This window comes from Bos javanicus, chromosome 11, assembly GCF_032452875.1.
Source record: "Bos javanicus breed banteng chromosome 11, ARS-OSU_banteng_1.0, whole genome shotgun sequence".
Lineage (NCBI taxonomy): Eukaryota > Metazoa > Chordata > Mammalia > Artiodactyla > Bovidae > Bos > Bos javanicus.
The window spans coordinates 46,112,083-46,134,703 of record NC_083878.1 but is presented as its reverse complement, the minus strand read 5'-3'; the positions used below and the strand labels follow the sequence as shown (position 1 = coordinate 46,134,703).

The window sequence follows — 22,621 nt, the reverse complement described above, 5'->3', positions numbered from 1 at the left end:
TTGAGGTACTGCCAATTTTTTTCCAAAAGCAGCTGTACAATTTTACATTCCTACTAGCAATGTATGAGGGTTTCACTTTCTCCTGTCTTCACCAGTATTTACCCTCTGTGTTTTAAAAATTATATCCACCTAAGTACATGTGAGGTAGTATCTATTCATGATTTCTGTATTTCTCTAATGACTAGTGATATTGAGCACATTTTCATGTGTTACTGACCACTTGCATATTTTCTTTGGAGAAATGTCTGTTTAGATACTTGGTCCATTTTTCAGTTTCTTTTTAGGTCTATTCAGCATTTATCTTCTTAAGTCAGTTTCATTAGTTTAAATGTCTTTCTAGGAATATGCCCATGGTATCTAATTTGCTGGCCTACAGTTGTTCATAGGATTCCCCTATAATCCTTTTATTTGTAGTAATATCCCTCTTTCACTCCTTATTTTAGTAATCTGAGTTCTTTATATTTTTTCTTCACCAGTCTAGCTAAAGATTTCTCAATTTTGTTGATCTTTTTTGAAGCGCCAACTTTTGGACTCATTGATTTTATCTATTGTTTTTCTATTCTCTAATTCATTTATTTCCACACACCTTTATTGTTTCTTTCTACTCCCTTTGAATTTAGATTATTCTTCTAATTTCCTAAGATGGGAGGTTAGGTTATTGATTTGAGATCTTTCTTAAAAATAGTCATTTAAAGATATAAAATTTCCTTTAGGCATGGCTTTAACTGCACCTCAGAAGTTTTGATATGTTGTGTTTTCATTTTCATTTATCTCAAAGTTCTTTCTATTTTCCCTTGTGACTTCTTTCTTCAATCCATTGGCTATTTAGGACTCTGCTTTTTAATATTCATAGATTTGTGATTTTCCCAGATTTGTTAATGGTTTCTAGTTTTATTTCATTGTGGTCAGACAACATATGTAGTATTATTTCAATAATTCAATGAGGCTTTATGGTGTACCATATGGTTTATTCCTGAGAATGTTCCATGTGTACTTGAAAAAAATGTATATTTGCTATACAAATATATTAACTATATAGTTGGGTAGAGTGTTCTATAATACTTGTTAGATCTGGCTAGTTTATATTGTTTTTCATTTCATTGTTGATCTTCTAGACATTATTGAAAATGGGAGATTGAAAACTCCAACTCTTGTTATTGAATATCTATTTCTGTCTTCAGTCCTGCCATTTCTTGCCTCATGTATCTTGGGACTCTTTTGTTAGGTGCATGTGTTTATAATTGTTGTATCTCCTGATGGACTGATCTTTTTATTATTATAAAATCTCCTTCTTTGCCTGTAGTGACAATTTTTTTCTTAAAGCCTATTATGTCTAATATTTGTATGGCCATCTAAGCTGTCTCTGAGTTACTGTTTGCATGGTATATTTTTTCTCATACCTTCACCTCTTGTGTCTTTGAATCTAAAGACCATCTCTTGTAGCTAGCATAGAGCTGGATTGTGGTTGTTTTGGTTTTTTACCCATTTTGCCAGTCTCTGCCTTTTAATTGGAGTCTTTAATCTATTTGCATTTAATGAAATTACTGATAAGATAGGAATTTATGTCTACATTTTGCTATTTGCTTTGTATATGTCTCCTACCTCCCCCCATTCCTTCATTACTGCCTTTTCTTTTGTTAAATATTTTCTAGTGTAATATTTTCCACCAGGGCTTCTCTGGTGGCTCAGATGGTAAGGAATCCGTCTGCAGTGTGGGGGACCTGGGTTCGATCCCTGGGTTGGGAAGATACCCTGGAGGAGGGCATGGCAACCCATTCTAGTATTCTTGCCTGGAGAATCTCCATGGACAGAGGAGCCTGGTGGGCTACAGTCCATGGGGTCACAAAGGGGCGGACACGACTGAGTGACTAAGCAGCACAGTGTAATATTTTAGTTCCCATGTCCCTTTTTACTATATAAAGTCATTTTCTTAGTGGTTAATGTGTCTTGGGGTGGATCTCTTTGAATCTATTCTATTTTGAGTTCATTGAACCTCTTGAATGCATTTTAATGGTTTTCATCAAAGAGGGAACGCTTTTGGCCACTTCTTCTTCCAGTACGTTTTCTGCCACCCTCTCTCTCGCCTTTCTTCTAGGATTCCTGTTATATCTATGTTGGTGTACATATATACTTCTGGAGCCTGTTCATTTTTTCCTCATTCTTTTTTCTTTCTATTCCTCAGACTAGATGACCTCACCTGAATTCAGATTCACTGATTTCTTCTTCTTTTGCCAGCTCAAACCTGCTTTTGAACACCTCTATTAAATTTTTCATTTGCTTTATCATACTTTCCAATGCCAAAATTTCTACTTTGCTTTATTCAGAAAACAATTTCTATTTCTTTAATGATATTGTGTCTTTGGTGACACATCATTCTCTTTTATTTCTTTAAACATATTTTAAATAGCTGAATTAAAGTGTTTATGTAGTTAAGTTCAATGCCTGCACTTCTTCAGGGATGATTCCTATTGACTGTTCCCTCTGTGGGGCATGCTTTCTTTTTCTTTGCATGTCCCATAACTTGTGATGAAAATGTTGATAATACTATGGGGCAATTTTGGAAAACTACTGTTCCCTCCTCAGGGTTTATCATTTTTTTTTTTAGTGACTTTCCTGAACTAATTCTGTCAAGCCTGTATTTTTTGACGTATGGCCACTGAAGTGTCTGCTCTATTAGCTTAGTGGTCAACTAATGATTATACAGAGATTTCCTTAGACCCTCGGGACAAGTACATCTCCCAGTCTTTGGCACAGGACTGTGTGTGTATGTTTGTGTGTGTATGAAAGGTATGCCTTCATGCTCAGGCAGGCAGTTTACATCCCTGCCTTAGTCTTCACTTCCTGCTTGTGAATATCCTTCTAGTCAGACAGAGGTAAAGGCTGAGAGAATTCAATTCTCCTCTGGGCACATACACAGCCTATACTTGTATTTTTAGGAATATACTGACATTTTTCAAAACTTATGAACATCTCATTCCCTATCTTTCCCTTCTAAGTTTTTTGTTGTTCTTCCAGCTGTTACAACCATCTCAGCAAGTTGAGGTGTTAAACAGTTGGTGCTGATTATTTTTAACAAATGCACCCAGGGATAGGCTGCTCACAGTGGGCACACTCTAAGACAGATCAAATAAAATAAACTCCAAGATGAGGACTTACAGGAAACTGCCAGTCAGGCCAAATAAGAACACCTCATTAGGAATGGAGCTTTGGGTGAGCTCAGCACCATTCTGTACCCTGTAATGGCTGCTAGGCTGCTGGGGTTTCACCATGACTCTGGGGCTCTTGGTTTCCAAGGCTATCACAGAGATGATATAAAGATGTGATATAAAGATGATATCACAGAGATGATATAAGGGAGATGAAAATGGGACAAGTTAAAACATCACCAAACTTGCTGTTCTTATCAATATGCAAACATTTTTCTTTAATAAATGCTTCCTGGATTGTTGCAAGCTTTTGGCTAATTTGCCACTGTTCTCATTGCTTTTATGCAAGATGGGATTTTCAGAGGCTCTTACTCTACTATTCCCCCTGATGTCTTCACCTGTGAATTTTGAAAAGGAATTTTGATTGTAGCAATCTTCAAGTTGTGCCACCAAGTATCCCATGGACAGGGACTCATTTTCCTTTGTCTTTAGGGATGCTGTGGGGAAAACCTCTTTAGAGTATTACTGGAACTTTTAGGCCATGGGAGAGTATCAGTTTAAGGGGAAGAGGCAGCTACTAACAGCAAATGGGACCAGACTCTTAAAGAAGTACTTTGAACCTGTCCACTTTCAGGATTCTAAGTAGCCACCTGCCTGGATCCATGCATGTCTACTGATCTCTGCACCCTACCCGTGCAGTCCCCACTGAATCCAGTGGGTATGTGTCATATCACATCAGAAACTTGTTTGGAGTGGGGTGTTTAAGCCAAGGTTTCTGGTGTGAAAGCTAGAGTTCAAAGCATCCAGCCTCAGTTGGATGACTTGTCCACAAGTTACAAGTTTAATTTCAGTTTACATAACTGAAGCCCTTTCTAGGCATGTGACTAAGGATCTGAGGTGAGACCAGTAGGTACTGATATGGTGGTGGTGGTTTAGTTGCTAAACTGTGTCCAATTCTTGTGACACAATCGTCCAGGCTAAGCCTCGACAATAGTCCAGGCTAAGCCTGGACTTAGCCTGCCAGGCTCCTCTGTCCATGGGATTCTTCAGGTAAGAATACTGGAGTGGGTTGCCATTCCCTTCTTCAGGGGATCTTCCTGACCCAGGAATCAAACCCAGGTCTCTTGCATTGCAGGCAGATTCTTTACCAACTGAGCTACAAGGGAAGCCCCTAGGATATGCCTGCTGGTATTTATATGGCCTTAGTAAAGTCTTAAGAAGGACTTCTTGGACTTCTGGCTAATTGGAGAAGGAGCCTCACTTTAAAGCACACAATCTGCAGCATGATTCAAATAATACACGTCATGTAAAACATGATGGGCTAGATTTTGGTAGCTGAAATTGTTTCAGTGCATCATCCTGGAGCAGCTCACAGTTTTAAAGGACAAGTCTATTGGCTTACATACCAACATTCTTAGGTCAACAAACAATGGCCATGTATGTGCTTATTTTTGCATGGCCCATGAGCTAAGTTTTGTTTTTTTAATATTTTTTAAGAGTTAAGGAAAAAAAGAAGAATATGCAAGAGAGAACCAGTTGGGCTTGCAAAGCTTAGAATATTTACTACCTAGCCCTTTATTGGCGAAGGCAATGGCACCCCACTCCAGTACTCTTGCCTGGAAAATCCCATGGACGGAGGAGCCTGGTAGGCTGCAGTCCATGGGGTCGCTAAGAGTCGGGCACGCCTGAGCAACTTCACTTTCACTTTTCACTTTCATGCATTGGAGAAGGAAATGGCAACCCACTCCAGTGTTCTTGCCTGGAGAATCCCAGGGACGGGGGAGCCTGATGGGCTGCCGTCTATGGGGTCCCACAGAGTCGGACATGACTGAAGCAACTTAGCAGCAGCAGCCCTTTATAGAAAAAGTCTGCCTGCCTCTAGTTTAACAGAATCACGAATTCCAATAACCAGGCATATCGGAGGACAGTCAACACCCACAGTAAGATGAGAGAACCAAAGGGGACAAAGACACTTGAATACGATTCCTTTAATGCTCCAGGCATTCAAACATTCATAGAATTGCCTTGTTTCAGAAGTCATTTCCTCTTAGGTACAGATTCTGTGTCCAGGAGCAGAGACAGTTTTCTCCACGGCACCCACTAGTGCTGTGGGGACCCACTCCAGCACTTTGTCTTCTCTGGTAGAGTTCCCACGACCCATGGCAAGGCTGGATGCACCCCTGCTTGACACAACCTCCACTTAAGGAAACACCCTTTGTAGGGTTACCACAGCTTGTGGGTCCGTCCGCTTCCAGCACAACCAGACATCCCAAGTCTGGGACCATCACCCTGAGGCGCTCGTGAAACACCACATTAGCTGGTTAAGTCCACCAGCACCTGCTCCACTATAACAGACAGACACTGAGGCACTTTCATGTCCTGGGGAAACAGAGTTTACAGTCATTATAGGAGTCCAGTGAGACAGAAGGGGCTTTCCTCTCAATAATTCATTTGTAACCCTAACACATATTTAGCAGATTTATAAATTCATGTCTGGTTACATTTGACAACAAGGCTTCACTAAGTAGATGAAAGCAGATTTAAGTAGATGAAAGCACGGCTGAGTTGCCAAAGGCTATGACGGGGAGCGGAGAGAGAGAACTTGTTTGGATGGAATACGGTGTATATCACGTCAGCATCTGGTCATCCTTAAATGCCTGGCCTTCCAAAAGGAATTTTCAAAAAATCTCTAACCCTTATTGGATTCTTCCAAGGTAATAATGTTATCTGTCCTTCCTTCTCCAGCAGTGGTTCGAGGCATCTCAATCCATCTGACGCCTGAGGTTCAAACCTAACAGGCCAGGGGTCAGGGAGGACGGAGGTGTGGACACCAACATTCTTTAAAGCTTCCCCAGTGACTCCAGCAAATTATCAGCATCGAGAACCTTGGTTCTCAGGGTTCTCCAGCTGTCCTAATCTCATGTGTCCTCACTGAATGCCCTTGAGGTAGTCCCTGGATCAGGCAACAAGTTCTTCCACAAGATAAGAAACTAAGGCACAGAGGTTCATGGGTTTCTCTGATGATGCACAGCCAATGAGTCAAGACTGAAATTAACATCTCCCAAATAACACCACCACCTCCTTCCCTAGCAACTGGCGACATGAACACAGACTACACGGATGAAGACTGACTGGGGGCGAGGCATGACCATCTGTGCCATGGATATCACTGAAGGGTATGGAAGAGTTTCTGTGCCAGCTGCTCTCCCTGATCAGACATAAATGCACAAAACAGATACTTATTTGAAACCACACGAGGAATGAAGCATAATTTCCTCTTTAAAGCCTTCCCTTACATATATTGCTATCAATTCTGTTTTCTTAGAAAATCCATCAAAATCCACAGACTTCCTAACACCTGGATTCTTAGTTGTCACTGAAAGAGACACTGGAAAATTCCCAAATGTCTCTGTAATTTAGGTCCAAAAGATCATTACAAATCTGCATTTGCTTGTGACGGGACTACAAAATTCTCCCTGCTTTTTTTTCCTCTTGTTTTTTGGCTGCACTGGGCAGCATGCAGGATCTTAGTTCCCCAACCAGGGATTGAACCTGAGCCCCCTCTAGTGCAAGTGTGGGGTCTTAACCACTGAACGGCCAGGGAAGTCCCAAAAACCTCCCTACTTGTCCCATCACAGGCCCACACAGACTTCCCAAGCCCCAGAACCCTACACTTTCTCCATGGGTGCGCACCTGCCCACAATCTACTCAGAATCTCCCCAAACACTAACCCATCAGCTGCTCTGGGCCTCTAGGATTCCAGTAACACTTGTTTTATTTTGCTCTGGATGCAAACTTCATCATCTATATATTCTGGGTAACCACTGGCATGTTTATTTTTTAATTCCAAACTGCAGGGTGAGCCCAGCCGGCTGGGCCTTCCTCCACTTCACTGAGACACAGTACGTTCACATCCCACACCCACTGCTGCATCCATGAAATCATTGCCATCATACCTTTTTTTACCATCAGCTCCCACATCTCATCATTTTTGAGGTTGCTTTTTCTTTGCTTTGTAAAAAAAGTCTCCCCTGGCAGCAGAACTCTTTTCTGATGACAAGTGGAGATGAATGAGGGAGGGCACATGTGCTAGAGAGTAGGCTCGCACCCGCATCTCCCCCACCCCCCATCTCCCCATCCCCCAACCCGGCCCAAGGTCCTGGGGTGGAGGGTGCATGCCTGTTCAGCGGGTCTGCGGGGATCCCCATGCACTGTGCACTCAGCTCACACTGGACACAAGTGGCATGTGGGGGCTCCTTCTTGCTAGCGACGTGGCCTCCCGGAAAGTCTGTAGAATATTCATCCAAGCCGTGGGTAGTAGAAACTACACCTAAGGGGACACTGCTAACATTTGCTGATTGACAGGGTGCCATGTGCCGCTCTGAAACTACACCTTTTCCATTTCAAGAGATTCCCTCATTCGGGTGAGACACACACTGATCCACAGCCTCTCCCGGACGTTGAGAAGAACAAGGAGACGAAAAATCTTCCCTGGAACAAAACCTAACCTTCCAACTCCTAAAGAAGGTGTTGAAGGAGCAAGAAAAACAAAATGGGGAAGAGCCCCCTGGGGTGGGGTGGGGGGAGGGGAATTCTCCTCTCCTGGAGAGCATTCTAACAAAAGTTAAATCCTCCAAAAAATGAACAAAAGGGAACCTGTCCAAAGGGCATGTAGAATTCTGGTTAAAACAAGGAGATTTGAGAATCACCATAATCGTCATATTTCAAAGACCCACCCCACCACCCACACACACCCAGCTATTATGTAAAGCAAGACATCGTGTTTTTTCCTCTCTCATGCTTATTGAATGCTTATGGGTTCACAGCAAACTTTGCTGCTTGGTTTCTAAAACATGCAGAGAGCAGACTGAGAGCAGCGTTCGGCGTCCAGTCCACGCCAGCCCGGACCGGTGACCGGGCAGACACCATCAGGATCGGGGTGAGCACGCCCCCTGGCGGCGAGGCGGCGCCCGCACAGCCAGGCCCCAGGGACAGATGGTGAGCAGACGGTTGGGGGAGTGACTGGGACGAGCTGGGGGGACCCATCGCCCACCTCCTGAGTGGTCTCACATCCCGTCCCCACCCCAGACCGGAGGCTGCACCTGGGCACAGAGCTAAGGCACTAACGCAGCAGTGGACAGTCACCAACCAGGTCCGACGGCTGCCACCCCTGGGCGGGAGAGGCACTGCTGCTCAGAGCGCTGCCTTAGGATATAATTCAGATCTTTTCAAAGAATGAGAGCGTAAAGTAAGTACATCCCTGTTTTTGCCCCTTAAAAGAATATCTGGCTCTCCCGTCTGAGAAATGTGCTGCAGTTTTCAAATCTCCGTAGCAGGGCTGAGAGCTCCACCCGGGGACCTCTGGGCAACCAATCACCCCTGGGGGAAGCTCCTTTGTTTTCTCCCAGCACATCTCTCCGAGTTGCCTCTCTTCTTCCCTTTTGGCTTGACAGCAATTCAGACACATCTCCTTCCCCTGGGGCAGGGCCCCCCCGCGTGCTTCTTCTGAGGCATCTCTGCGCACCTCCCTGGGTCACAGCTTGATGAAGGTGGCCGGCTGGGGGGGCTGCTGTTCCGCGTCCGGGGGTGGGAAGACGCTGGCAATGGCTATGTCCACGATGCCCTGGCACAGCTCTGCATAAAGCTTCCTGAAATGGGTTCGGAGATCTATTATTGAGGATGCATATCAAAGTGCAGGTGAGAAAATCAAAGGTGGTTTTTTAAAAAAATTAGGATTGTTTAGTTGCTAGGTCCTATCCAATTCTCTTCCAACTCCATGGACTATAGCCAGCCAGGCTCCTCTGTCCATGGGATTTCCCAGGCAAGAATACTGGAGTGGGTTGCTATTTCATTCTCCAGGGGATCTTCCTGACCCAGGGATTGAACCCGAGTCTCTGGTGTCTCCTGCATTGGCAGCTGGATTCTTTACCACTGCACCACCTGGGAAGCTCTTTTACCAGAATCTGCCCCAAAATTCCACCTGGTATTTATAAGACACGTGTCAGCTGTCCATACAAATACTGCAGGAAGTACTACTGCATGAAGATAAAGCATCCACTCAATGGATATTTCTGGAAGGTCTTGCAGGTGAAGAGACAAGGCAACATCTACTCTAACTGCAGGGAAGACAGGCAATTCCAAAGAGAACAGGGCCATCTTGCCTGTCTGTGGAGGGGTACACATGCAGACACAGGCTCTCCCCAAGGAAAGTACCCACGTGGTGTAGTTGAGGGGCCTTTAAGGAAGACTCCTCAGAGTAATAGCTCAGCTGAGACCTGAAGAATGAGTGACATCGGACAGAGAATGGATGACAGGGCAGAAAAGAGGAGGAAGGAGAGGGGAGTCAGACACAGAGAACGAGAGTGATAAGATCATCAGTACCATTTTTCTAGAGGCCACAAATATGTGTTAATATACAATATTTCTGTCTGTTTCTGACTGACTTCACTCTGTATGACATTCTCTAGTTCCATCCATGTCTCTACAAATGATAAAATTCTGTTCCTTTTTAGGGCTGAGTAATATTCCACTATATACACACACCACACCTTCTTTGTCTAGTCCTCTCATTTGGAAAGCAGAAATAGAGAGACAGATGTAGAAACAAATGTATGGACATCAAAGCGGGAAGGGATAGTGGGATGAACTGAGACTGGGATTGATACATATATACTATGCATTAATATAAAATAGATAACTAATGAGAACTTACTGCATAGCACAAGGAACGCTACTCAATGCTCTGTGGTGAGCTAAATGGGAAGGAACTCTAAAAAAGAGGGCATATATGTATAAGTATAGTTGATTCGTGGACTTCCCTGGTGGCTCAGATGGTAAAGAATCTGCCTGCATTGCAGGAGACTCAGGTTTGATCCCTGGGTTGGAAAGATTCCCCTGAAGAAGGGAATGGCTACCCTCTCCCGTATTCTTGCCTGAAGAATCCCATGGACAAAGGAGCCTGACGGACTACAGTCCATGGGGTCACAAAGAGTCGGACAGGACCAAGTGACAAACATTTCCATAGCTAATTCACTTTGTTGTACAGCTGATTCACTTTGTTGTAGAGCAACTATACTCCAATAAAAATTAAAGATAATAAAAAAGAACGAGGGTGAGATACAGAGACAAAGGAGGGGAGGGAGAAAGAGAGAGGAGGGTGAGAGAGAGGAAGGGCCATGCAAATATAGGGAGGGGCACCCACCAAGGAGACAGAACTCAGGAAACCTGGGAAAGGGGACCATCGCAGTGTGAGGCAGGGGACAAGGTGGGGCCTGACATCACGTGCTGGCACCTGGACTTCAGCCAGAGGCCAAGGAACCACCAAAGCCAAGGAGGAAAACCTCCCATCCAGAGCTATAAGGAGGCCCTCAAATTCCACACCCTCTTGTTCCCTACAGGATTTTTGTCTGCTTCACATAGAGTGTATGAGGCGAGCTCTTTTGGGACTGGCTCCAACACAGGGAGGGCTTCCCAGGTGGCGCTAGTGGTAAAGAACCTACCTGCCAATGTAGGAGATATAAGAGATTCAGGTTTGATCCCTGGGTCAGGAAGATCTCCTGGAGGAGGACATGGCAACCCACTCCAGTATTTTTGCCTGGAGAACCCCAGGGACAGAGGAGCCTGTTGGGCTACAGTCCATGGGGTTGCAAATAGTTGGACATGACTGAAACAACTTAGCACAAACTCATGTCAACACAGGGAAAAACCAGAGACATATGGTTCAAAGAGAAAACCCACATCTGAGACGATGCTCTGGGCCAGATGTGCCTATTTGCTATGTGCCTAACTTGCTCAGGACTGCTGGGATACAGGTGACACGAGTCTAGGCCAGCCCAACCTGGAGGAACAGAGGTCTTCACTGTCCTGACTTCCTGAAGATGCTATCTCCCAATCTCCACCAGGTGGGAAATCTTCACAACCAAATTCCGGTCCCTCCTGATCCAGTGGCAAATCTCTGCTATTATCCTCATCATAGAAACTTTCTCCCACCCCTCATCCCCTTCTACTGCCCTAGAGGCTGGAATTGCTATGTCCTAACTTTTTGTAAGGCCCTCTGGGAAAAGAGCTCGTGCAAAGCCATGCTTCTGTTGTCTGTCTTGGTAAGCCCTAACTGCCGGCTGACCTTCGTTTCTCCTGTGAGATGTCTGCTCTTTCCCATCTCCCCTCCCCCCATCCCCCAGCCCCTGCTTCTTCTGTCTACATGGATCAAGCCCCATGGTCAAGGCTACACCACTCAACCTTCCCCTTCTGAAGGGACAATGATCAGGAGGCCTGCACGGGAGGGATGGTAGCTTGGGTCTTAGTAGTCTTGGGTCTTGGCAAGTCACCAAGAGCCAAAACCATTGAAACAGACAGTGTTTGGTGTTCCATGAAGCGTGTCATTAGCCACCTTGGGAAAGATTTTCTGAAGGGGATGCTGGGGGCTGGGGGAGAGGACACAGCTTCAACCTCGTCAAGTCAACTAACGACTTCGGTATTTCTGGCATAGGAGGTGCCCAATATACAAGCAAGTGTGGGTTTTTGAACATCCTGCTGTGTTCATACAGCAAGACAAGTAAGTCCTGTTTTAACACCTGCACAACAATGGAAACCGAGCTTCCTGAATAAAGACTTTCCTTTGACTACGCCATCGTATCATCATCTCTATCAACTGTCTTCCCCATTTGTCCTTTAGGAAGCAAGGATAAAGGCATTTGAAAGTTTATTTCCTTCAAGGACTTCCCTGGTGATCCAGTGGTTAAGACTTTGCCTTCCAATGCAGAGGGCACAGGTTTGATCCATGGTCGGGGAACTAAGATTCTGCGCCCCCACCCCGCCCCCGCCAAAATAAAAAATCAGGAAAAATCATATATCATTGTTGTATTAAAAAAAAAGTTTACTTCCTTCAGCATAAGAACAGAACCCATACACCTCATGGTGTGGCCTCGGTCCCTTGGGGCTTTCCAAGCCACCTCATAGTAAGCCCCCCATTCCAAGAGCTCTCCCTACTCAAAATTATACACCTAAAAGATAGAAGAGCTTCCCTTGTGGCTCGGTGGTATAGAATCCACCTGCAATGCAGAAGACCTGGGTTCGATTGCTGGGCCAGGAAGGTCCCCTGGAGAAGTGGTTGGCTACCCACTCTAGTATTCTTCCCTGGAGAATCCCATGGACAGAGGAGCCTGGAGAGCTACAGTACATGGGGTTGCAGAGTCGGATACGACTGAGTAACTAACACTTTCACTTCAGTTCTTCTAGAAGATAGAATCTGTTTCTTTTCTATGACAGCAACTGTAACTCAAAATAATTCATACAATAATTAACTGGGCAGTGTCTGGCTCACTCCTCCAGTGGACTCTTTAAGGATGCTCATTTTTACATGTTTCTCAAAACCCCACTCTTCTGTTAGACTCCACTGCTCTCATCAGGACTCTGAGCAAAGGGGATCCAGCAGATGGGAAGTAGCTTGGAGGCACTAGTGAGATGGAGTCAGAGAAGACAGTGAACCCTGATGCCCAGTGGCTTATCACTAGAGGCCTCTGTCAGGCTCCAGCATGACCAGATCCTGCAGAGCATCTCAGCAAGCAAGTGAGCCTTCGCCAGTGTGTGGATGCCACTGATGGAAAAAGAGGTCAAGGATATTACTCATCACTCCAAGTGAACTGAGAAATTGCTGTTTCTCTGCCCTCTCTAGCCTTCAATCCTTACATGAATAAAAGAGGCAGATCCACCTTTTCCTATCCAGAGACTAGAGGTCAACCCTTGAGCCAAAGCTGGAGGCAGAATTGACCAGGCCTGATGGACAGAACCTTGGGGGTCCTGGAAAGGGGGAGGCCGGGTCTTAGTTGGGTTTCTGGCTCAGGATCCCAAAAGAGGGGAGTTGGACATTCACTGAGATGGGCAGCTCTGGGGTGGGACGCCCAATGGACATCCACACAGCTCCTCGCAGGATGCCAGGAAGACAGGTGCAGACACTGGCCTGGGACTCAGGGATACAATGTAATTGGCTGGCTTTAAAATCCAGGAGTGCAAGATGGACTTGGCTGGAGACCTGGAAAGAGCAGTTTCTGTGAGGGTGGATGGAAGTCAGCCTGGAGCGGACCACAGTGTGGATGGGGACTGAGGAAGAAGAAGAGATAGTGTGTGCAGATGTGGCTTCTCCAGATGTGTGGCTGTGGGCATTTCCCTGGTGGTCCAGGGTTTAAGACTGTGCTTCCATTGCAAGGGGTGCAGGTTCGATCCTGAGTCGGGAAACTAATAAGATCCTACACGCCATGCAGAGTGGCCAAAAAAAAAAGCAAGTGTGGCTGTGAAGGGGGCAGGGAGGGAGTGGTCAGGGGAGCAGGACAGGGCATCAGAGGAGGGCCTGTTTTTTTCCTTTTGGCCTCACTGCACAGCGGGCGTGTGGGATCTTAGTTCCCTGGCTCGGGACTCAGCTTGTGCCCTCTGTATAAGAGGCATGGAGTCTCAACCACTGGACCACCAGGGAAGTCCAAGAGGGCTCTTTGTAATCACTGGGGAAATCTGCTGGGTACCACATGCCGGTGGGAAGTATTCAGCAAAGAGGTAGCTGAGCACAGCATCCTCATCCTGCCCTCCTGCCTGGAGGGAGGGAACTGCATCAGAGCACAAGGAGGGACGTACTGCTGACAGGAAGGACGGAGAAGGCGGGCACCCCTAAGGATGTGATGAAGGGGGAATGTGAAACGTTCCATACCCCTCCACCCCAGCCCCCTTCACTCTCCTCCTCCTCCAGATCTCAGTCCCAAGCATCACCTCCCAAGGGGATCTTGTGCTCAATATTATTATCTTCTAACATCTTTCACTCTATGATAGCGTGTGTCCAGTCTGTCATCTATATTTGTCTTGTCCTTGATCCTTCCCAGTCCTCCTCTACAAAGGGTGGGGCCTAGGTCTCTTGGTACAAAGGCTGAGACCCAGAGCCCAGTCTGGGGCCTGGCAGGTGACAGGGACCTAACAAGTACCGTTAGCTGCCGGCACGGATGAAGCTGCAACCTTTGAGGATGAAGTGCGAATGACTCCTTTACATGGAAGGTTTCCCATAGGTAGACCCCAACTCACCTATACCCTCACCTTTTCTTACCCCACAACACTCACACCATGCTGCAGCCAGACTCCTCCCAGGAGGACTGGAAGCTCCCTGAGGGCAGGGTCTGTTCATTTGCATATCTCCCCTAGAGCCTGGCCCAGAGCAAGGTGCGGCTGGAGGCTGGGTCCCTTTCCCCTTGGCACAGGTGACTCTCTCCTTTTCCAACCCAGCTTTAGCTCCACCATGTCCATGGCACCTTCTCAGACCACCTCCTGTCCAGGGAGCCCCTGAAATGCTTGCTCATCACTATCTCCCCAGCTCACGGGACCTGCTGACCCATCACCTTGCCACACAAGAGGGTCTCGGCTGCTACTACTGGCTTTGTTTGGAATTTTGACCGCATCCCCCACCCACCTCAGCACAGGCTAAATGCTCAGCTCATATGGGAAGGAGATGGAAAAGGCAATGACTCAACAAGGCCCCCTGCTGGCCAGGGTCCAACCAAAGCACTACCATCACTGGAACATCCTCCTTGACATCATTCAAAGGGTCTACACTAGAACACCCAGTAATGGGCTTCCCAGGTGGGTGCTAGTGGTAAAGAACCCACCTGCCAATGCAGGAGACCCAAGAGACATGGGTTCGATTCCTGGTCTGGGAAGATCCCCTGGAGAATCCCATGGGCAGAGGAGCCTAGTGGGCTGTTGGACATGCTGAAGGACTTAGCAAGCACACATGCATATTCTTGGACACCCCTGAAATGGGAGCTCACACTGTGTCAAGACAGACTACCCCACCCGTGGAACCAAATTCCCACTTGTTAAAATCCAGTGGGGGTAGTTGCATTTTTAGTTTTTTAAGGAACCTTCATACTGTTCTCCATGCTGGCTGCAGTAATTTACATTCCAAACAACAGTACTACAGGATTCCCTTTCCTCCACACCCTCTCCAGCACTTATTGTTTATACACTTTTTGATGATGGCCATTCTAACCCGTGTGAGGTGATACCTCATTCAAAAAGACACAGGCATCCCAGTGTTCACTGCACCACTATTTACAATAGCCAGGACATGGAAGCAACCTAGATGTCTATCGACAAATGAATGCATAAAGAAGGTGTGGCACATATACAGTGGACTATATTACTCAGCCATAAAAAGGAATGAAATTGGGTCACTTGTAGAGACATGGATGGACCTAGAGTCTGTCATACAGAGTGAAGTCAGAAAGAGAAAAACAAATACCACACATTAATGCATATATGTGGAATCTAGAAAAGTGGAACAGACAAATCTATTTGTAGGGTAGGACAAATGCAGATGTAGAGAATGAACCTGTGGACACATGAGGGAAGGGGAGGGTGAGACAAACGGGAAGATTAGGACTGATACACATACACACTATCAAGTGTAAAACAGCTAGCTAGCAGGAAGCTGCTATATAGCACAGTGAGCTCAGCTGGGTGCTCTGTGATGACCTAGAGGGGTGGGATGAGGGGGTAGGAGGGAGGTTCAAGAGGGCGGGGATATATTATACATGTAGCTGATTCACTTCGTTGTACAGCAGAAACTAACACAACACTGTAAAGTAACTATACCCCAATAAAAACACGCACACACAAAAAACCCCCCAGTGGTGTTCAGACTTACTGAGCACAAGCAGGGGCGCCGTTGACTTCGATAAGCCAGACCTTCAGCTCCTCGTCCACCATGAAGTCAAAGCCGAAGAGCTGAAAGCTCTGGTAAGGGAGGTGCTTGGTGCTGATGGCGGGCTCCACGCTCATGAGGCAGCTCCTGCGGGGCACAGGGAAGAGCTTGCTGAGGATGGGGTGGTCTGGGCGGCAAGACCAGGGGAGCGGTGCTTGGATGATTTTACATCCAATGTGCCGATGAAAACTGGCTTTGGCTTAATTCTCTCTTTTAAATGTATTACCAATAGATTATTCAAGGCGATGCAAGTTGTTAGAAAACTCTGCCATCACCTTATTCTGACAAGTAGTGGCTGCTTTCCCAGCAAGCGCTGAGTCATCACGGTCCCTTTAAATGTGGATTCCCCCAACGGGTGGGCTGCTACCACATTTGCTGATAATAAACAAAACACTTCTATATATATTTGCCATATTAAAAAAAATGGCCCACCATTTTGTGACACAGAATTTTCAAGGAGAAGGCTGATCTCATTCATTTCTTTCACAAGCTCCAGTTTGCTGCTTTTAGTTAAAAGCCTTATATGCTGAAACAAGATATTGAAATATGGGACTGTTATTAGGATCAACGACTGTTTGCAAAAATTAGAAGATTTTAGTGACAAGGAAAAGTTGAAAGTGAATCTTAGAAACCATGATGAAACAGTACATGAAGCCTGAGGTCATGCTGCCGAAGCCAAAATCTCAGACAAATTTTTTAACCTCTTTAAACCAAGTGTTGACGTCACTGTCTGTGAAACTGGGGTAAAAATAACACATATTCCCAGTGCTGAGGTGGTTCAATGATATAATTACCTAAGGAACTTGTCATAGCTCCTGGAAGCTGGGAGGCATCTAATGAATGTTGTTACTAGTGAACAAGTATATTTTATTAATTTATCATTAATTTTGGATAGTCATGAATCTATTACTTATGAATGAAAAAGAACTCTTATCCAGTACATCCAGTACATCTTATCCAGTACATCCCAGAAAGTCTATGCCATTTCTATTTTATAAAACTCTTCCCTGGTTTTTCCCTCAACTGGATGTTGGGGCAAAATATTTATTTTAGTAAACACAGTATGTCAGGATGACTCTAAGAATATCAGGGACATCTCTCCTTCTACTCAAGCTGTATATTTAGAAGGAAAAAGATGTGTCTTATAAGGAGGTTTTGGCTTATGACTTTAAAGAAGAACTGGGGCTTCCCTGATGGTCCAGGCAGGAGTTAAGAATCTGCTCGCCAATGCATGGGACACGGGTTCAACCCCGGGGCTGGGAAGATGCCACATGCTGCAGGGCAACCATGCCGGTGTACCACAACCACTGAGCACGCTCTGCAACAAGAGAAGCCACCACAATGAGAAGCCTGGCACTTCAATGAAGAGTAGCCCCTGCTCACCCCAACTAGAGAAAAGTCCACATAACAATGAAGATTCAGCACAGCCAAAAATAAATAAATAAATCTTAAAATAAATAATAAACAACAAAAGAATTGAGGCTTTTGTGAACTTGGAATCACGGTCTTGCTTCCCCAGCCTCCCTCCACCAGTCCCCTACCCTAAATCATCAGTTTCCTTCTTTTTTTCTACGAAGGGGAAAAGCTTTCTATAGATGTGTTCAAACCTTTAAAAATCATTTTGACAGTTATTTAAGAACCAGTTGGAATAAAATTTCTTCTCCCATTCACCTCTAACCTCCAAGTTGCTTTTATTTTATAAAACTCTGCCCTGATTTTTCTCTCAACTAGATGTTGGGGCAAAATATTTATCTTAGTAAACACAGTATGTCAGGATGACTCTAAGGATATCAGAGACAGCTGTCCTTCTGCTCAGCTGTATATGTAGAAGGAAAAAGATGTGTCTTATAAGTAGGTTTTGGCTTATGACTTTAAAGAAGAACTGGGGCTTCTGTATTCTGCATTTTCTGTATTTCATCCCTATGAGAGAATACTCTTGACTTCTGTAATTAAAATGCCCTTTACAATATTATAATTAAGAAAAAATTTAAAATTTAATGGATTCTCATGATAAAAAGTTTATTACATTTAAAATTTTTTCTTAAATAAAAAAACAATACTAAAGGATAAAGGATAAAAAGTGAAAGAAACATTACACTCCAGCACTTATAGGAAAAATCAGAAGTCAGAACCAAATCAAAACAAAATATTTTTTATTTGTTGGAAGTTCAAGTTAATAAATCACTTTAGAAGAATTTTTTAAAAATATAGTGTTTCTAATTTTTTTTTTAGCTGGAGTAGGAAGTCTGGGGGATGTTAGCTGGGGGAGAAAAAAAAGAACATGAGATCCAGGAGGAGCATTTGTAGCACTTGAGTAGGAGCACTGTCTGAGTGGCACAGAACAATGGGAAGGAGGGGGATAGCAAACATCAAATACATCTTTTGCCTAAAATAGGAATTCTTTCTTCAGTATATTTGATTTATCAGGTGTCAGAATTCTAAGCACATATAATCCCTGAAGAAATGGAACTCTCAGCCTTGTAATTATTCTGCTGGACTCTATGTAAGAATTATTATTGTTATTTTTATTGTTTAGTTGCTCAGTTGTGTCTGACTCTTTGTGACCCCATGGACTGTAGCCCGCCAGGTTCCTCTGTCCATGGGGATTCTCCAGGTAAGAATAATGGAGTGGGTTGCCATTTTCTTCTCCAGGGGATATTCCCAACCCAGGGATTAAACCCCATGCATCCCCTGCGTTGGCAGGCAGATTCTTTACCACTGAGCCATCAGGGAAGCCCAGTGTAAGAACACATTAAGGAAAAAGGTTCAGTCATCATGACAGGGTGGCAGCAACAGGGCGGATAAAACAGACCACAGAACAGAATAGAGATCCCAGGAATAGATTCTCGCATAGATGGCCACCTGATTTATAACAGAAAGGGACACCAAAACGTGCTGCGGAAGGGACAGTCATATGTACAGGTGAGCCTGGGTCAACAGGATATATTTCTAGAAAAACACGACACTTAACATAAAACAATTCAGAGAGATTACAGGTCTAAAATATGAGAGAAAACCCAGAGGTCCATCAAATCCAGAAAGGATAAACCATGGAGCATTCACACAATGGAATATGACACAGAAACAATATGGAAAAAATCGGAACACAAAGCAAGAATTACAGTATAATTCCACTTACATAAAGTTTAAGAACAAGCAACAGGAATCTATGGTGATAAAAGTCAGAGAGTGGCTATCTCTGGCAGAGAGTATATATTTTGAGGGAGTTCAAGGGTATCTTTTAGGATGCCTTAAATGTTTTATATCCTGACTTGCATTATGACTAGATGAATGTATGCATAATTTAAAATTCACTAGATTTTTACCATATATGTACATTTTTCCAAATAATGTATTACTTAGCTTTGCTTGTTTTTCAATTTATATGAACAGGGCCAGTTCATAATTTTTTGCTTGACATTATATTTGGGTAACTCTAGTGATAAAATCCTTAAGGAATAAGGAGAAACCAAGACATTCTAAGATGATGGAAAAGCAAGAGGACTTATGACTAGCAGAACTGCTCTAAAAGAAATGCTGAAGTCTGAAGGGACATGAAACTTGGAATTTTAGGGCTGAAGCAAGAGCAAAGGAAACAGCAAATATCTGGGTAAAGGTAAAAGAGTGTTTCCCTCTTTTGTATTTAAAGTGGGTTTCTTGTAAACAGGATACAGTTTGGTCTTTTTTTAATCCAACAAGATAATCTGTTACATATTAGGTTTACGTACATCATAACCCCTGGATGTTAACCATTAAAACAAACAAACAAAGATACAAAGAGATACAGCCAGATACTCAACGGAACTCTAAAAAAGTTCAAACAATTCAGAAGAAGGCAAGAAACAAGGAAATGAAAAAAAAACAAAAAAGAGGGGACAAATGGACAATGAATGATAACATGGTAGATGTAAATTGCATCAAGCCAGTAGTTACTTAAAATTTGAATGGTATAAACACAACGATTGAAAAACGGATGATTCACTGGATTAAAAGCAAAACAAAACAAAATCCAATGACATGTCTATCAGAAGCCCATTTTAATTATACAATAGAGAGGAAGAGTAAAGGGATGAAAAGATACAAATTATTAATCAAAAGCTGGAGTGACTATATTAATATCAGACAAAACAGACTTCAAAATAAGAAATATTACCAGAGATAAAGACAGGAACTACATAATGATAAAGAGGTCAATTCTTCCCAAAGAAATAACAATTCTAAATGTATATGCACCTGACAACAGATCTTCAAAATATACAAAGCAAAAAACAAATAAAACTAAAAGGAGACATAGACAGGTCCATAATTATACTTGGAGACTTCCAAAGTTTTACCTCTCAATAATGGACAGAACAAGTAGAACAGAAAATCAGCAAGAATACAAAAGACTTGAATGACCCTACCAACTGCCTTCCCCTAATGGGCATTTATACAACACCCTACTCAACTACAGCAGGATAAACATTATTTTTAGTACACGTGGAACATTCACTAAGATGGACCATATTAAGAAAAAATTTTAAATAAGTAAAGATAGACCATATCCTGGACCATGAAACAAACTTTAACAAATTTAAAACCATACAGAGTATGTTCTCTGACCATAATGAAATGAAAATTCCTTGAGAATCCCAAATATTTGGGAATTCAGCAAAAATTGCTAAATAATACACAAGTCAAAGATGAAGTCACAAGGGAAACTAGAAGGCATTTTAATAAAATGAAAACAAAAACATGATGGCAAAATCTGTGGGATGCAGCTAACGAGCTCTTATAGGAAAGCTGATGGCATTAACTGCTTATATTTTTTTAAAAATGAAATATCTCAAATCAGTGATCTGACGTTATACTTTAAGGAAACTAGAAAAAGAAGAGAAAAGCAAACCCCTCAAAAGCAGAATAATAAAAATAATAAAGAACATGAAGAAATTGAAAACAAAAACGACAGAGAAAATCTTAAAGCCAAATGCTGACTTTTATAAGAGATTAATAAAACTGATAAGCCTCTACCCAATCTGCCCAAGTGCAAGAGAGAAGATATAAATTACCAACATAAGGTAATCGAAGGATTAAGCATAAGGATTTTAAAAAGCTTCATCACCACAGATCATATAGATATTAAAAGGATAATAAAGGGATATAACAAATAACTTTCGTCCTTAAATTAGACAACTGAAATGGAACAATTCCTTGAAAGGCACAAACTCCCAAAGCTCCTTCAAGACACATTTAACCAAAAGAGAAAGGATTAGTTACCTGATTATATGTTTGATTTGTAGTAAGATACTACTTTCCAGGGTGATGTTCAAAGCACTTGTTAGGTACTGATTGAACGCCTCAAAGAACATTTCATTCCCTTCTTCATACTTCCCATAGTTCTTTGAGTACTCCTTCTGAATGCAGTGATTGGTCAAGTGGCAGGTTTTATCTTGGAAATTATCCATATGATATGGTTCTGAAGCAGTCCGAAGGACACCCTCTCTATAGAGGTAGATATTAAACTGATGATCCACCAAGACCCAGCTTCTGCAAAGTCAAAAAAAAACACTATTTTATTCAAGTTATCCAAAGCTTCTCCATGTTCTATTTATCATCCCCACACCTTGACTATTCTGGGAGGAAACAGAGGAAGGAGGTAGTTTCTAAAATTATACGAGGTTACAAACTTCCCTGGTGATCCAGTGGTTAAGAAGCCGCCTTGCAATGCAGGGGACACAGGTTTGATCCCTGGTCGGAGAGCTAAGATCTCACATGCCGTGGGGCAACTGAGCCTGCACACCACAACTAGAGAGAAGCCCATGCGCTGCAAGGAAGACCCAGTGCATCCAAAAATAAATAAACAAACATTAAAATAAATAAATAAAATTATATGAGGCAAGCCATGACAATTAGCCAAAAGAGCGAATTATCACATGATGAGGCAAAGAAAACATTTCACCATAACTGACAAGGAGACTTTGGTCCATTCAAAAGATACAGTATTTTGAAGAGATCTGAGCGGGCTGGTTTTTGCAGTTAATATGAAACCCCCAGTTGCCAAGTTTGCTCGTTTAGTAATCTTAAGAAGACTGTTCCCACTGAAGCTGGTCTGATCAGGCTGGTGTTTGAGGAGCAGTAAGTCAAAGTGAAGGCATGAAGGTGAGAGAGTCCTGGTTGGGTGATGACAGCAAGGCCCAGAGCAAGCTGGGGCCAGGGCCATTCAGCTTTTGAAAGCACCCACAACCTCTTTCTCCTTGCCATGTCCTTTCTTGGAAACATAAAGTCCAAAACCCTAAGGTGTGTTAACAGAGGGAGGACACAGCCTTTAGCAGGGTCATGTGATCTGCTGTGTCTGACTATGTGTTCCGTGTATATCTCTTTGCTTCTTTCATAAGCAAGCCCCACACACTGATGCCCTTCCTTTTGGATCCACTAGTCATCTCCAGTAAAAAGAATATTAAAGGGACTTCCCCGGTGGACCAGTGGTTTAGAATCCCACCAACGCAGGAACATGGGTTCAATCCCTGGTCTGGGAAGATCTCACATGCCATGGGGCAACTAAGCCCATGTGCCACAACTACTGACGCCCAAAAGCCCTAGAACTAGAGTCTCTTATGCTCCACAAGAGAGGCCACTGCAGTGAGAAGCCTGCGCACCACAACTCGAGACAACTAGAGAAAGGATGTGTGCAGCAACAAAGACCCAGTGCAGCCATAAATAGATAGTTTTTAGAAGAGAGAATACTAAAAGAAAAAGAGAG

The 22,621-nt window shown here is 43.7% G+C and overlaps 1 protein-coding gene across 1 annotated transcript in view; it reads right to left on the bottom strand.

The window, feature by feature from the left end:
- Positions 1-5,119: 5,119 nt before the first annotated feature.
- TTL (tubulin tyrosine ligase) overlaps positions 5,120-22,621 on the bottom strand; it is a 37,339-nt gene continuing 19,837 nt past the window's right edge. The window contains exons 5-7 of the mRNA XM_061432558.1: positions 21,139-21,408; positions 15,826-15,969; positions 5,120-8,794 (exon numbers count right to left, since the gene is read on the bottom strand). Of these exons, the coding sequence (XP_061288542.1) occupies positions 8,680-8,794; positions 15,826-15,969; positions 21,139-21,408 (529 nt within the window). The 3' untranslated portion in view covers positions 5,120-8,679. The remainder of the gene's footprint in view (positions 8,795-15,825; positions 15,970-21,138; positions 21,409-22,621) is intronic.